This window comes from Copidosoma floridanum, unplaced genomic scaffold (assembly GCF_036245765.1).
Source record: "Copidosoma floridanum isolate Cflo_tuat_1 unplaced genomic scaffold, Cflo_Japanese_pri ptg000014l, whole genome shotgun sequence".
NCBI lineage: Eukaryota > Metazoa > Arthropoda > Insecta > Hymenoptera > Encyrtidae > Copidosoma > Copidosoma floridanum.
This window is the reverse complement of record NW_028321891.1, coordinates 7726810-7742183: the sequence shown is the minus strand read 5'-3', so window position 1 is coordinate 7742183 and position 15374 is coordinate 7726810. Positions and strand designations below refer to the sequence as shown.

The following is a 15374-nucleotide window of genomic DNA, read 5'->3' as shown; positions in this document are numbered from 1 at the left end:
TTATACGGTCACCTACGCTCACACTAGGGCATGTGTACTTTTTTCAAATACTTAGTATTGCAATTTTTTTCTAAAAAAAAAGAATTCTTCGTACTGTAATTTTTCTTCTTCTTCATTATTTATAACGGTAAGAATGGTGCAATATATGTTCAATGACGAATAAAAATTTATTTTCCGGTAAAATGTATTGTTCTATTTTTTTGCATAAAAAAAAGGATTGAGTTTTAAATTACGTAACAATAGAAGTATGAAAAAAAAGACGTTGTAAACGTAGAAAATAGTTTCATTGGAATCCACCTCCGTTATACCAACGAAGCAAAATAAAAATTAAAAGGAATTACCTTTCTTAGCCGCGGCGAACTCGCTCTGGGCCTGTTTCTTCTTCTTCTCCTCGATGGCCTTGGCCTTGCGTCTTCGGATGGCCTCGCTCTTGGCCTTGAGCTCGTCGAAGGGCAGCAAGGCCTGGCGCTCCCAGTCCCCGGGCGGCAGCACAATCGAGTCGTCGAGGAACTCGTTTATCGCCGACAAGAGCTCGCGCCTCTCGTTCGCCTTGTAAGCGACCTTGTGGAACGACGTGTTCGACATCAGAGTCGAGATGGACCGACCGATCTCGTGGTAATCGAGATCGCTGTTGCGGGGACCCAGTAGCGTGAACATGAAGCGCACCGGGATCTTTACCTCGGTTATCGCTGGCATCAGGATACCTTTATGGAAAAAAGAGTTTTTTCGTCCAAGATTATTAAGATTATATTCATGGTGTTTGGAGGAGGAGAACGTAATATGTGCCATTGACGTGCTCAAAGTGTTTTATACATGATTTGTGTTAACGGAGAGTTGTAGGTTCACTTCAGGGTCCGTGCATTTTTAGTCATGTTTAAGGAAAATTTTCAAAATTTTTTCTATACTTTTTTAAATGTTTCCAAAATTGTCATGATCTCTGAAACCTTTTGAAGCCATGAAAAGTCTCACACATATATTTACAAATACTTGAAAAATCATTCAATAATTTCCAATGACTTTTAAAAACCTTGGAATACTTTTTGTAAGTTACTATATACAATTTTGAAGTCATGAGGTTACTTCAAACTCAATCAGTTAAATTTTGATATTCTTCACTAATTTTGGGAGCGTTCAACGTCTCGAGCTTGTTATGTTTTATTTTATCGATGTCTTTAAAAATGAGCAAAAAATAAAAATTTATTTTTTCTACACAACCTTGGGATGAAAATAACATAATGCTCACACCAGAGTTAAACAAAAACCCCAACATCTGCCTATAATTGGCCTAAAACGCGTATACACTCGCTTAGAAAGTTTTTTTTTCACGATAAAAATATTATAGATACTCGGGTAGTAAAATAATCACTAAAAATCGTTTGATGAAAAAAATTAATAAATAAATAAAAAATTCCTCCATTATACCTTCGGCCAAACGTACGAAGGCGATGGTTGGCTGGTCGAGAAAATCGACAGCCCCAACGAGCACTACGGTTGCCTCTGCCCCAATGGGTATCCTCTTGAGGATGTACTCGTTGCAGTGGGCCTTCTTCAAGTCCTCGTTGCTCGTGGTAAACGTCATCTCCTCCTTCATGTCTACTGCCGTGTGATTGTTGTCCAGTGCTTGATTCGACGCGACGACCTTTGGCTTCGAGTCATGTAAGTTCTGAGGGAAAAGCACGCACACGTTCGTGCATGGATTAACGTGAAAAAAAAAAACTACGTATTTTTTAATTTTGTTGCAAAACTCGAATGGTAAAAAAATCGATGTGGGAATATATACGCATGAATGTCGTTGTTCTATATAGGTATACAAAACTAAGGGTCAAACGAAATGCCAATCGAATAAAACAAATACTCGTAATGTCTACATGAGGTATTCTGATTCGTTTAATGAATTACACGAGTGTCCATACTAGCAATACGATGGATCATTGATACTCTGATTTTTTTAAATGAATGTTTATTTGAAGGTGTGATCATGTACCTTTTGAGATGATTAAAAACAAGATACTTGAAAGACGCACTATTATTTAGCGAAAAAAATAAATAATACCATGTCGAAAATGATTTTCTACTTTTGATATTATTGAATCATATAATTCTACTGTTGGGTGTGAATTTTAAGTTACAATTTCACTTTTGAGTGAAAGTTGGATGAATAATAAATTGTGTGTTCACGTGCACAAGTGATGCATGCTTGGCGAAGGGCATTCATAGTTTTCGTTGAAAAAAAAAAAAAAAAAAAAAAAAACTTGAGTAAAACAAAGATTTCTTTTGTAAAAAACCAAAGTGAATAATTGTATAATCATGACTTAAAGAAGTTGAATGTAATTAAAGTTGGTAAGTGAGTTTAAACACGAAAAATGTAAAAAAAATCGCGTAAAAATGGTAAAACATGTTTTACCTTGACTGTAAATCTAACTTTTAAACTATATAAAGGTAAGTAATTGAGTCTTTACGATAAGTTGAGTTAAAACCAAGATATACATATTTTATTGATTTGATAAAATTTCCAAATGTATGAGTAGTCTACGCTTTAAATTTCAAAAGTAACTAGTATGTTACTGCAACGACAAACAGTTGATAAAAGTATATTGTGCAGTGAAAAATAAAAATATATATTTTACTAACGAAAAGTCGAGTGTAGTGTGCTCTGTGTATCCAAATTAATTAGTTATGGTTAAAAACACTTTTGTTAAATTAAAAAGGAAATAAAAACAGGACGATGGACAAAATAAGTAACTGAAGTAGCAGAAATGAATTTCATTTTCTGGGTAAAACAAAATAATCATCGATGGATGTTGCAAACGAGTGCTACGAATTTTCTTATGTGAATTTACAAACTTTATAATTAAATTACAAATTGATTTATTGGCCAAATAATAGCAATTTTAAATTATAATAAAATTTTAAGTAAAGTATTATTTTTTTGGGTAATTGGTATAAAATAAGTTATTACAGCAAAATGCTAAATTATCATTAATTTCAATTATTGTTTATTATTACTGTGAATTTTAATTATTTACTTTTAGCCAAGTCAGGAGGTTAACATAATATTACAGATTTAATCACATACTTATTTTGCAAGAAATATATTTAGTATATTAAAAAAAATATTATATAAACCTATTGAAGGATTCTTTTGGATCAAACAATTTTTTCTCAACAAACAAAAGTATGTTTCCTACTAAATAAAAAAACTAAGTAAATGATCATATACCAGTACAAATTCCAATAATAATTACATTACAATAAAACAATGAAACAGATATTTAAAAAGTTTTAACAATATATAATTATTTTATATCATAAAACATATTAATATATTCAAAGATTAATTATTAATTCCATTATATAAAGTTATTCAATTAACAAATTCCCTATAACAGTTTAATGGTTATTTATAAAATTTTGTTTAACTTATCACTAACTATTGAACTCTAAAATTTTTAAATTTGAATTATACAAATATTTATTTGATTCGCAACCAAAGATTTTTAATGTTTTAAACATATGTTTTATTTCAATCGATATACATATATATAAAAATGTTCATTCGGGTTCAATAAAAATATTAATTAAAAAAATGTTTTTTTATTCATAGTTATTGATGTGCCAATAAATTATTAGTTTCATATTTTTATTTTATATTTATTGGTCATACATGTATAAATTTGTTTTTGTTTCTTTAATTAAAAAATAATCAGAACATCATTAAACACCTAAAAAAAGTCTTTCCTGGAATAATGTAAATTTTTTGCTAAGAAAACTTTTATTTATCAGTATCCATAATTTAATACTAAGAAAAAAAAATTTTTCTAGTAAATAAATATAATTCATTAGATGTATAAAAATATATTGAAGATTATTTGGAATAAAATATTTAATCACCTGTTGCAATACTTTGACTATGTTTGTTCTTTAAATTTAAAACTTAGTTTTTTACGAAAAAACATTTTGGTAAGCCCTACGTTATATTATATAGTATACTTAGAAAAAGTTTTTCTCAGCAAAAAAAATTATTCTAATAAATCTGAAAAAGTATCTATGCTCAAGTCTGAATTAACGAATAGTGATAACAATTCTTGTAACTCGGATTCTCAACTGAGTTTATAAATTCACATAATAAATTGTTTCGATGGCTGAAAAATGCAGGATTCTTGTGTTTTAACTGACTGAGTAATATAACATCGATGAATATTAAAAAAAAGACTTTTGCAAAACAAGAATCTTATTAGTGGTAAAAAAAGTTAAAACTATTTTGACTTGTGTCCTGGTGTCAGTGAACAAGAGCTTTTTAAAAAAAATTTTTAAATAAAACGGAAAAACTTGGTAACATTTGTTTTTTTTTTTTTTTTTTTTTTTTTTTGTTTTTAATTACATTGTTTTCAGCACTGTCCCGCGGAGTTTCATCCTCCTCGAACCAAATAGACTGTGGAAACAAGATATGAGAAAACTGTCAGTCAGTCAATGGATTTCGTAATAAGAAATAAGTAAAAAAAAAAAAAAAAAAGATAAATCATGTATAAACTGTACGTAGATATAATAACCTTCTTTTGTAAACGTTTGTGTACATAATCTGTAATGTATATTGGGATTAACTCTTATTTCTTAATATTTCCTATATGATTGCTCAACTTACACTTTTAAGGTAAAATTGTATAAATTAAAGTTTATATACTAGTATTGTTCGTGCATTCTGGAAAAATTTTACAAATTTGGAGCTTATAAATATTTTGTCCTAAACTTTTTCAACTTTATATAATTTATTTTTAACACCAATAATCGTTGAGCGATACATTGTAATAATGCAACATCAATAGACGTTCACAGTCTTCACTATTGTCAATAAAATTCTATTTTATCACGAAAATAATATTATGTAGTCTCATTAAGCTAAGAATACACGAATAAGGAGTGTGCGGGTACCTAAAAAAATCGAGTTCTTTACCAAGTACGAGTCGAGTCCTCAGATTTTTGAAGCATCGAGCTTCTTGCTTAATTTTTTTTTTTGCACTATCATATCAAACCGAACTACATGAAAGTGTGAAAAAACTTGCATTTTCTCGATTGCAATTGAAATCTATTTTAATAAAACCATTTTTCACTTGCGAAACCACGACTCTTGCATCTAAATTGTTAAATTCCTCGTGACTCATACAAGGTTGAGCAACTCTGCTCAGCCGTATGAAACTATTCGAATCTTAGAAGATTGAAAAGCTCGGAAAAGCTCAGAAGCTATTCGATTGATCTGAGATACCCCGAGTACCCGGCACGCCCAAAAACTCATTGTGCCATTCGAAAAATAATCATAAATTCTCTCCCACATTCTTAATAGAAAAAAAATAGCCCACCAACCTGGAGACTCGTGTAGCTCGCGTAGTTCTTCTTGCCACCAAATCTGAAGCCCCGCTCGCTCTCGTGGACGTGCCGATGTCTGAGCAGTAGCGCCCGCATGACCACAGTCTTGTCCTCGGGTAGGATCAACTCTTCGATGACCATTTGCTCGACCACCCGGTAAGCCACGCCTGGCAGGTCTTTTTCCTCGAGATCGAGCAGTACGACGCCAGTCTCGAGGCACCGGCGCAAGTTCAGCAGCGAGTGGAAACTTAACGAGGCCACGTGTGGCTGGCCCCATCTGCAATCATCACGTAATCAGACCAAAGGGCCATTTTTTTATAGACTTTTATACAATTCAAAATAACATTGGTCCCTCAAAATCTAATGCATTTTTTTTTTTCATTACTCCTATTAACATCCAATGCTAAATTAAAAATTTTCAAGCTAAAGCGAAGCAATTTATTTTTCAAAAAAAAATTATCAAATAGTACTTCAATTACCATAAACAAATTCTTTTTTTCCAATACTTTGGTACCTTTTTTTTCATTTTAAAATATAATTGCATTATTTTGTTGGAGATAAATTTTTCAAGTAAACCTTGGTGAGAAAAAAGTTTTTCACCCTTTGTAATTCATTATCGGTATTTTCGTGAAAGAATAATAACAAGCATTTGATAAAGTATCCGTAATCCAATGAAATATGCAGTAAAATATACTAAAAAAAAAAGTATGTATTTTTGGTAATATACCCACTGAACTCCCTATATTGTACGTGCTGCTAGATGCATTTCGATTTAAAACTGTCCACAAATGTAAATCTAATCTTATAATGACGGACTCGAAAATCGTATAAAATTAATGAAGTTATAAAATCATGTTAGAATGCTTCAATACTTATATTTGAAATTCGTATTCCAAACTTAGTTAGAAGTGGATTAGCAGCCCCCAAAAACGTCAAGTGAACCCTTTTCTGCCGTCAAAACGAACGAGACACTTGCCTGTCGGCGCCTTCCTGGACGTCCTCCTCGTACTTGATCCATCGCGCGGTCTCCCGCCACTCGCTGTTCTCCCCGACCCCGTACAGCTCGTCCAGCTGAACAAAGACCTCGTGGGGCGAGTGGTCGTACATCTTCCGGAAGGTCTCGGGTGGCAACAATCCGCCCCCGAGGCGCCTGCCGATCTGTATGATCGAGTAGCTCGTCTTGGGCCTCCTCATGCCCCGGGGGTCGTCGCTCCTGTGGGACTCGAGGTCGTCGATGTCCAGCTCCTGGAGGGTCTTGGCCTCGTCCGGCTGGACGCTCACTCGGCGCCCAGCAGCCGGGCCGACAAACTCGCCCAGCAGACCGGCTCCCGAGCGCTTGCGCCATTGCGGGTCCTCTTGGAGCGAGAGCTTCCGGGACTTTTTGTGCCTGTGGTGCTGGTGGTGGTGATTGTGGCGTCTATGGGCGAGTAAGGGGTATCGTTATTACTTTTAGGCTATGTGTGTTTGGATGGTGGTTCTCCAATGTTTGATCGGTAGTTTCGATAAATCGCATGAGTATAAAAGCTATCCTTGATTCGTTTTGTCCTTACATAGATCGATTGAAAAATCAATACCGATTGGCCAAAGTTTGGTCTTTTGCCCTACACATGTGATTATCAGATGAATACATTGAACTTTTGATGAGCTGATTAAGCCCGATTATTTATGTTGATTTAATAAGTCGTATCAATGAAAAGAAAAAAAGATTGTATCTTTAGTTTGAGCTCTTGAAAAAAATGGTACTACTTTTCACTTAATTTAAATAGAGAACCAATGACTTTTTCACCATAAATTTCAACACAAAATCCCAAAAACGCTATCCACCAAAACTAAGTACGCAACATCCGTACGAGGAAATTTCTCTTTGTGAAAAATTTCCTTCCTAAATCCCGTACAAAAGAACCCAGAGCCGTGTAGTTTCGGGCCAAGCTATACCTATACACACTTTACCAATAATTTTCAATCGTCTCTTGGCACACGAGTGCTCTCCTCCCATCTCTCTCTCTCGAGAACGAAACGCGCACACCCGAGATCGGACGAATTGGCAAAGGCTCTTTGTCTCCTTACGCGTTCGCGCACGTAGTCTACACAAGCGACTTTGAAAATGACCCCCCTCCGCCTTCCCAAACTTAAATTTACCGAATACGCGATTATCGTCACACACTGTTGTTACAAAGTACCCCGGATTGGTACGCAAGTACGGACAGATCATTCGACAAGCAAACGCATATAGTGCTCAGGGGGGTGACCACGATCGGTGAGGTTCAATGTCACTCGTATGACTCGCGTGACGCGCCGATTTCATTACCGATCGCCCCGTGGCATCGCTCGACTCGATAATCGTTAAATTTAACGATACGCGCTGCTACCGATCATACACGATACTCGTTTTTTTATCCTCCGTGGCAGTGAAAAATTTCCCACATAAGTATGGAGCACACAAATGACACATTTTACGAATCAACTGCAGCACTTGTTTACCCAATCGCACCGCAATTAGGCTCTTTTGGCCAGAACACTGAACTTTGCACACTGTGAGCAGCTATATCCGTCGAAAAAAGCCACACTATTCCCGCATCCCCAAACTTGACGCACAAAAAAAAAAAAAAATAGAGTCCCTATCAGTTCACACAGACAAAATCCACGAACAAAAAAAAGATAAAAAAGTAGGAAACACCATGGCGATGAATGGCAATCGTATGTGTACCGTTGGCGAATGTCGCCGATCCGAGGGACCGGTGGTTCGTAGCCCACGGGCATGGCAGCCCGGAAAGAGAGAGAGAGGCGGCGATCAGCCGCAAGCACAAGCTCGATCCTTGACAATGACAGCTGTGCGCGGCAAACACGACGGAGGAACCCGGGATACGCAAACGAGACCTGGCAGTCGACCCGAATATTATTGTCGCGAGCTGGTGCACCACTCGGCAGTGTACTTTATACCTCGAGCGCACACACGTATAGACCGACTCTGTTACTTGTATTCTCGTTTTCTTTCGTGCTTGAAAATAGAGGTAATTGATTCGAGTGCGATGTGGGGTTGTGCAGTTGCAGAGGGGTGGTGGGTAGTGGGTGTAGGGTGAAATCACCGAAACCGGAACGATTTAACAAAATTTCACAGCAGTGATTTCTACAACACAACATTGGTATTCTCTTTCAAAATTTATCGATTTTACGGTTTTATGAAATGCTTCGGAATTTTTCAACTCGTATTTGGATTTTTTGTCGATCCGTTTCGATTATTAATTTTTTTAATAGTTAATGGTAATTATTTGTATACAAAAGTAAAACACTTGAAAAGTACCCACAATTTATAATACATCCATATCACGTGAAGTTCGTTTAGTATCCATTTCTAGTTATAAAATATTGAGCAGTAAAAAAAGTCAGGATTTAGTTTTTAACTTTTAGTGTCATGAAAAAAAATCACTCATTATTATTATCATCTACGATTCGGACGTACCATGTTATTGTCAGAAAAATTTCTTTTATGGAATTTGTACGAGCTGTTACTCAAAATCATTTGAAACATAGGAGTCATGTATATTATCCAACAAAAATAATGTAATTTCATTAAAAGACGAATTCTACGTGTTGAAATGTTATGAGTGGACGTAGAAAAATAATATATTATCAAGCAATAATTGCAGTAAAAGGCGAATTTCACGTGTCAAAATATCATAAGTGTTTGATAGTATTGCGTTGATAAATAATCTTCCTTCAATTTCGTTCATTCCGACGTATCTTTTGATTATTGCTTCTCCGATCTTAAATCAATAGTTATTGGAAACTTTGATGTATTAAAATGTCCGAAACATAATCGTATCGCGTGAATTACTCGAAGCACTTACACGCCCGTATAGTTCATAGACTGACAGTGTTATCGATCAGGTGGAGTTATTGCACCGATCGCAGGTCAAGGCTGCGGGCAAAAGAAGCCGAGGAAGCGGAAGTAACGACAATAGTCGTATAGCGATTGATTCCAAGGATTTGGGGCAAACGAATTTTGTTCTTTGCGACGATTTGTCCTTCCGTAAGTACGGGCTCCTTTAACGTGGGGTGAAGTGTTTATCTTGCTACTCGCGGCCTTGGTATTCATATCAAGAAGTGAGTTCGATAATATGCGATTTTTTACGTTTTGCAGATACATTCGAGTGTGAAAACGATGGATGAGAATAAAAGGATGCATTTGGATGCTGGAGACGGGCGATGTCCTTTGTTATTTGTATTTTCTATTGTAAAAAATCAAGATGTAGATCAATGAAATCACGATGAAGAAGCCAACTATTGTTTGTTTATGTTTTACATCTAATGAACAACGGTATTGTTTTTATATCAGATTTATGAGTTGATAAATAAACCTTTAGTCTCCATGACAATAGTTTTTTTCTCCATTGCCTCGATTACTTCGTAATTTCTCAAGAAAGCTTTGAGCTGCTCAGTATAATACATTTACACTGTAAATCCAAGTGGATAAGAATTTGAAGAACTGCCAAATCTACGGGTCACCCAGTGGTTTGAACGAAAAAAAAAACAAAAAAAACAACATAGGAAGACTGAAAAGAGAAAAAACTTGACTGGCGCATATTTCGCACGTTGGCAAGTGTGTAAAATCTGTGAGAAATTTTCTGCTGTGTACAGCCTTCTTATATCGATCGTTGATGAAAAAAATTGTTTAGTTTAATGGAGTAGGTGAAATAGTTTGCGAAGCATCGATTTGATTTCTCTTTAAACGTTTATCAACCCTATTACGATGCATTCAGTAAAAAACAAAAATTTTAATTACACGATTCAATCATGTACTTGAACACACTTGGACAATTTTATAGTGTACCGGTCAAATGGACCCCTATCTTATAACCAAAGTAGTTTTTCGAAACACGAAATCCCTGACAAACCGCACCGCTAAAAAATAAGCGACAAAGTAACACATTGATGCCGCCTTACTTGTCGTGCTTGTGGTGCCTGCGGTTCTGCAGTCGCTTGTCGTCGTCGTCCTCGGGATCAGCGGCCTCGTTGGCGTTCATCACGTGGCCGTCCTCTTCGCGTATCTTGTCGAATTGGACCCTTGGGCTGCCGTAAGACGGACTGTCGCTGAAACCGGAAGCTGCCCGTTCCGAGACCGGGGCCTCGCTTTCGCTGCTGACGACGTTTTCGGCGATGTCCTCGAGTGTCCCTTCGTTGGCGTCTTCGTCCTTTTACGCAAAGCAAATAATCATCGTACACTAAAACACGGTGGGGATGCGTTTTGCCCAAACCATGGAGGGAACAAAAGACGTACCTTGCCATCGTCGGAGTCTTCCCCGTTGTCGTAGTCCTCCGCCGTTTGGGGGGTCCTTGTGCCGTTGTAGGAGTTGTCGACGTGGTCAGGCGCGTAGCAGTTGTTGGACACTGGTACATCACCCTTGATGATGACGAGACCGTTTAAGGGCACCTCTTCGTCGAAACTGTACTCAGCGCCTAGGGAACCTTCGCTGAAACACATTGACGTTTTTTCCTGTGCCCTGTGTACTTGCCTAACTTTTTTTTTTTAATGACTACATATTTTTTTGACACGCAGTGCCTGAAGTAGTCTCTTAGAGCACTGGTGCACAGGTATTTGTGCACTGATGCACGAAAAAGCACTTGAAATATTTGTGCACATTGGAATGTTGAAAAAATATCGTTCACTTGTGGCGTTTATGAGCTCTGAATAGTGACTTGTAGAACACTTTAATGGATACGTAATGCCATTCATATCACAATTTTTTTTTTTTTTTTAATAGTTACGTATAAAAATTTTAAACATCTATCAGTAGACTTTTTTAACCGAGTTCTTTGGTTAATTAAGCTCATTTTTTTAAGCTGTTTTATATAAATATGATAATTAACATTAATTTTTTACATTTATAGTATATTAAATCTTATTTAAATAAATTTTAACTATTGACACTTTCATTTCCATTAAAATGTATTAACTAAATTATACAATATACTCTTTTTTATGTGTGAAGTTTTACTATGAAAATAAAATGATTATCTTCGCTAAAAAAAACTATTGTCAATTACTATCAAACTGAAAACTTTCAATCTATAATATATTTTAAATGAGAATGTCTATCTAAATTTGTTTAAAGTCAATTAAAAAGTTTTAAAAAGTATCACTATGTAAAATTTTATTAAAATCTGTCAAATCTCGTTTTTGCTTGGTTCCCCTTCATTGGTAAAAAAACATTTTTTAGTCATTTTAAAATAAATAAAAATACATTTTAAGAAAAAAAAGCTATTGCGCCAAGTGGTTAACAGAAAATAATAGTTTTCATATCTTGGCTTTCGTTCAACTACCTCGTTTTCAAGAACCATAAATATAAATTAATTTTGAGAAGTGCAGAGCATGAAAAATGTTTTTCCAATTCGGATTATTATTATTATTATTATTATTATTATTACTATTATTTTTATTATTATTATTGTTATTATTTTTATTATTATTGTTATTATTATTACCATTTTGAAAAAAGTTCAATTTTATAACTGTTCAATTTGAAAAATGGGTAATTTTAATTTTAAAGACAAGAAACATCGCTGCGGAATAATTTAAATATTGGAACTAATCTTTTGTAGATGAAACAATAATTTGATGATTGCTACCATATAAATTGTTACTGTAACAATATTAATTAAATTCGTTGGTTTATCCAAACTAACTTTTTTTCGTGTGTAAAATAAAGATTAAAAAAATTTTTTCACGAACAGAATCAGATGAAATTTCTTTGAAATGTACTTATTTTAATTTATTTTCATTCCCATACGGTAAAAACTTCTCAGAGAAAAAAAAATTATTGTGTATACAAGAAGAATGTGCAAACCGTAAAAATTTATACGTTTTAATATGCCCACGTGCACTTTAATTCATGAAAAGATTTCATATTAGCATACCATAGCCTTTCTTCTTCGGAACGTACAATATGAGAATACACAGGTTTTTGTACATAGAATCTCATGCATTGTGTATAGGGCACAATTGTACACGAAAATTTTATTCACAACATGTATGTACAAACTTGTGTGTATCTTATTTTTCCGTCAATGTATTCTTACTGTCTTTGTGTAAATGTAAGTAATCCAGCCACTACAACAAATAAAAAAATCACTGATGCACCCAAACTAAATAAATATCCTATAAATATACTTGATGCTTACAATGTCTGAAACAATCATTAACTTCGACAATTAAACTATTTCATCAATTAACTAAGCAATTGATTAGTCACCAACTGTTTAGTTGTCAACTATGAACTCGAACAATTTATAATAACTTTTCATTTAATTATTATGTATTCAAATACTTGATAATTAATAAATAGCTATGTGATTATAAAATATAGATTTAATTAAGTATAGATTCTTCGTAAGTATAAATTCTTCAGCACTGATTTTTTTAAACATCATAACAATGTCATGTACCTTTTTTAATAAATTAACACTCCGTTCAATAACTTGACATTTAAATATTGTATGTAAGGAATAAAAAAAGGTTGACAAATTGAGTTTAATTCGTGATGATAAGTTTATAAAATTATTTTTATTTTCATTCAGATCATTATTTTTTTTTCTTGTGTGAGCATAACAATTGTTTTATCATCGGATTATAATTTTAATACAAATTATTGTAGGATTAAATTAAACTTTACATGACTATATATGCAATATAAGAAATGTTTCAAGTAATTTTTTTATTTATTGAATCTTTCAGTGATTAATTGATCTTTTTCCCATCGCATGAAATGACTTATACTACGAGTTTTTATTATTTTTATTTATCTTCGCTTAAGTATGCTGGTAATACAAAACGAATTAATACAACTGTAGTTGATAAGTGTGAAATTGTTGGTTATTTACATTTGTGATTGATAACTGCATGGTTAGTTATTAGTTGGAAATGAGTAATTAACTATTTTCCATTTCTAAAAATAAATACCATTACTAGAAACGAGATCAAAGAAAGTATCAACAAGCAGTGAGTCTTATTTCCCAAGTCAATGTAGATAAGTCATAAATATTCCTGTAAATGGCGCATGAAACTTTCTCAATTACCTATTTACAGTCTTAATTTTAACTTTGCAAAGTTTCTCGTTACCCGCACCGGCGTTTAACATTTTCCAAGGGTCGAGCCACCAACTTAGCGCGAAGGAAAAAAAAAATACTCAACAACCAACAACAATAAGAATAAACGATCTTAAAACTGTGTCAAAGCAGCGAAGCAATTTCCACTCGGTTGTCGTACACGTTTATTTGCCTGCATGTCATGCCGAGTCGCAATCAGCTCGTCTCTTTAAAAAAGTCAAGATCGACAAAACATTTGAGTAGAATAGACCGAGAGAAATAAAAAGAACCCGCTCTTCGACTGGCCATGAAAATTATTTCTCGAACTTTTGCCATAATGGGAGTGGAAAAAAAGCTCACGAAGAAGAGAGCTTTGTAATTACAGGATTATTAAGAAAGTAGGTGTACGGTGCATTCGTTGATCAGGGAGCTGCCAATCCCTGGCTATCGCGTGTCGTTTTTCTCTCTCCTGACCTTCTCCGAGCGACGAATCCTTGTTACGTGCAATCGAGCTTGCAAGCTCGTTTTCATTATTTTTCTCTCTGCATCTTCATTTTTTGCATTAACTGTACGAGACTAGCTCGTTATTGAGAGCCATCAACATCATTGCAAGAAAGAAAAGGTAGTAAACGAGCTTTTTTTCTTCGTCAAGAGTTTTTTTTTGTCCTTGCTTGCATGGGAAATAATTAAATTTAATTTTTTTGATTTTTCATTTGTTTGCCATCGTTCATTTAAACGTTGAGTTGATATATTTTTTTCTTAATTTTTGTTATTTCTGATCAAGTTATTTAATTGGTGTTTTGTTTATGAACCATAAATTCAGCGTTAATTATTTGTTTGAAAATTTTCTTTCATTTTTTACGAAGTTATCTAGTGAAAATTGTTTTTCAAAAAAAATTTTTCCTTTTTTATTTAGTTATTCGATTAATTTTATAATAAAAAAGTTTTGTTACCTTTCATTACAGTATTCGATTAATGTTATTATTAATTAATTAATTTACCATTTGTGCATTAAATTACTTCGCTTTTTTTACGAATAACGAATAATTCACCACAATAAAATGATATTAAAATAAAATAATAATTTTCTTTTTCTCACTTCCTCAAAAAGCTCATCTTACGTGACAAAAAACAAAATTAACATCCAAAAACAAAAACCCCAATAAAACGCACGAAAATACGTGCCGGGATCCCCACAGTTTCATCGATGCGTCATTCTGGTCGTAAAAACCATAAATCGTAATACAATCAACCAACAACGAATGCAACACTTTGCGAATTATCGTTGCTTTTCTTGAAAAAACATGTACCACAAGATCTATACCCCAAAAGCGCGTGAGCAGACACGTGCCAAGCATAAATGTTATCTAAAAAGGGGGAGGGGGTGGAAAAAAATTGAGTATTCAGTGCGGCAGACCTGTTTTTTTTTTTTTTTTCGCGGAGAGGGAGTGGTGTTTTATTCTTGGAGTAGGAGTCGTGCAATTCATCGGCTTTACGCCTGAGAGCACAGAAAAAAAAAAGAAAGAAATGGGGTGTGCACAGATGCATTGGTAGATTTTTCATTATGTAAATGTATTTTTTTTTTTTTTTTTCCTATTTTTGTATTGAATGATAAGAAAAACGAAAGAAGGCTCGCAATGAAAAATCACCAGGAAAGACAGAGGAATGGTATTAATGGAGCCTAATCCCCTTTTTCTGATTGGCACCGCGGAACAAAAGGGTGGAGTCCATGTGCAGTTGGAGGAAGGTCAATATTTCGTTTGAAATTTTTATACGTGGTATCGGCAGTGTTGAGCTAACTAGGGACATGCTGTTGATGAAAGGTCGAGACTTACGGTGATAAATGACGTCGCATAGACCTCGAGTGGAGACTCTTCAATGGCATATGCGGGTGTGGATAGCTCTTTTTTCGGTGTTCTGAAACAAAACAA

The 15374-nt window shown here is 34.4% G+C and overlaps 1 protein-coding gene and 1 long non-coding RNA gene across 4 annotated transcripts in view; one reads left to right on the top strand and one right to left on the bottom strand.

Annotated features, from left to right (window-relative positions):
- Ae2 (anion exchange protein Ae2) overlaps positions 1-15374 on the bottom strand; it is a 47957-nt gene that overhangs the window by 5173 nt on the left and 27410 nt on the right. The window contains exons 3-10 of one of the 3 annotated variants that reach the window (XM_089592244.1): positions 15279-15360; positions 10640-10832; positions 10306-10553; positions 6338-6778; positions 5359-5638; positions 4382-4432; positions 1423-1663; positions 342-704 (exon numbers count right to left, since the gene is read on the bottom strand). In XM_089592244.1, the coding sequence (XP_089448370.1) occupies positions 342-704; positions 1423-1663; positions 4382-4432; positions 5359-5638; positions 6338-6778; positions 10306-10553; positions 10640-10832; positions 15279-15360 (1899 nt within the window). Of the gene's footprint in view, positions 1-341; positions 705-1422; positions 1664-4381; positions 4433-5358; positions 5639-6337; positions 6779-8068; positions 8272-10305; positions 10554-10639; positions 10833-15278; positions 15361-15374 lie in introns of those variants that run through there. The other 2 variants (XM_089592245.1, XM_014353032.3) reach the window with 2 other exon arrangements.
- On the top strand, positions 8233-9692 carry LOC106639435 (uncharacterized). Its single transcript, XR_016293052.1, has 3 exons — positions 8233-8372; positions 9250-9391; positions 9503-9692. It is a non-coding gene; the product is annotated as an uncharacterized LOC106639435 (long non-coding RNA).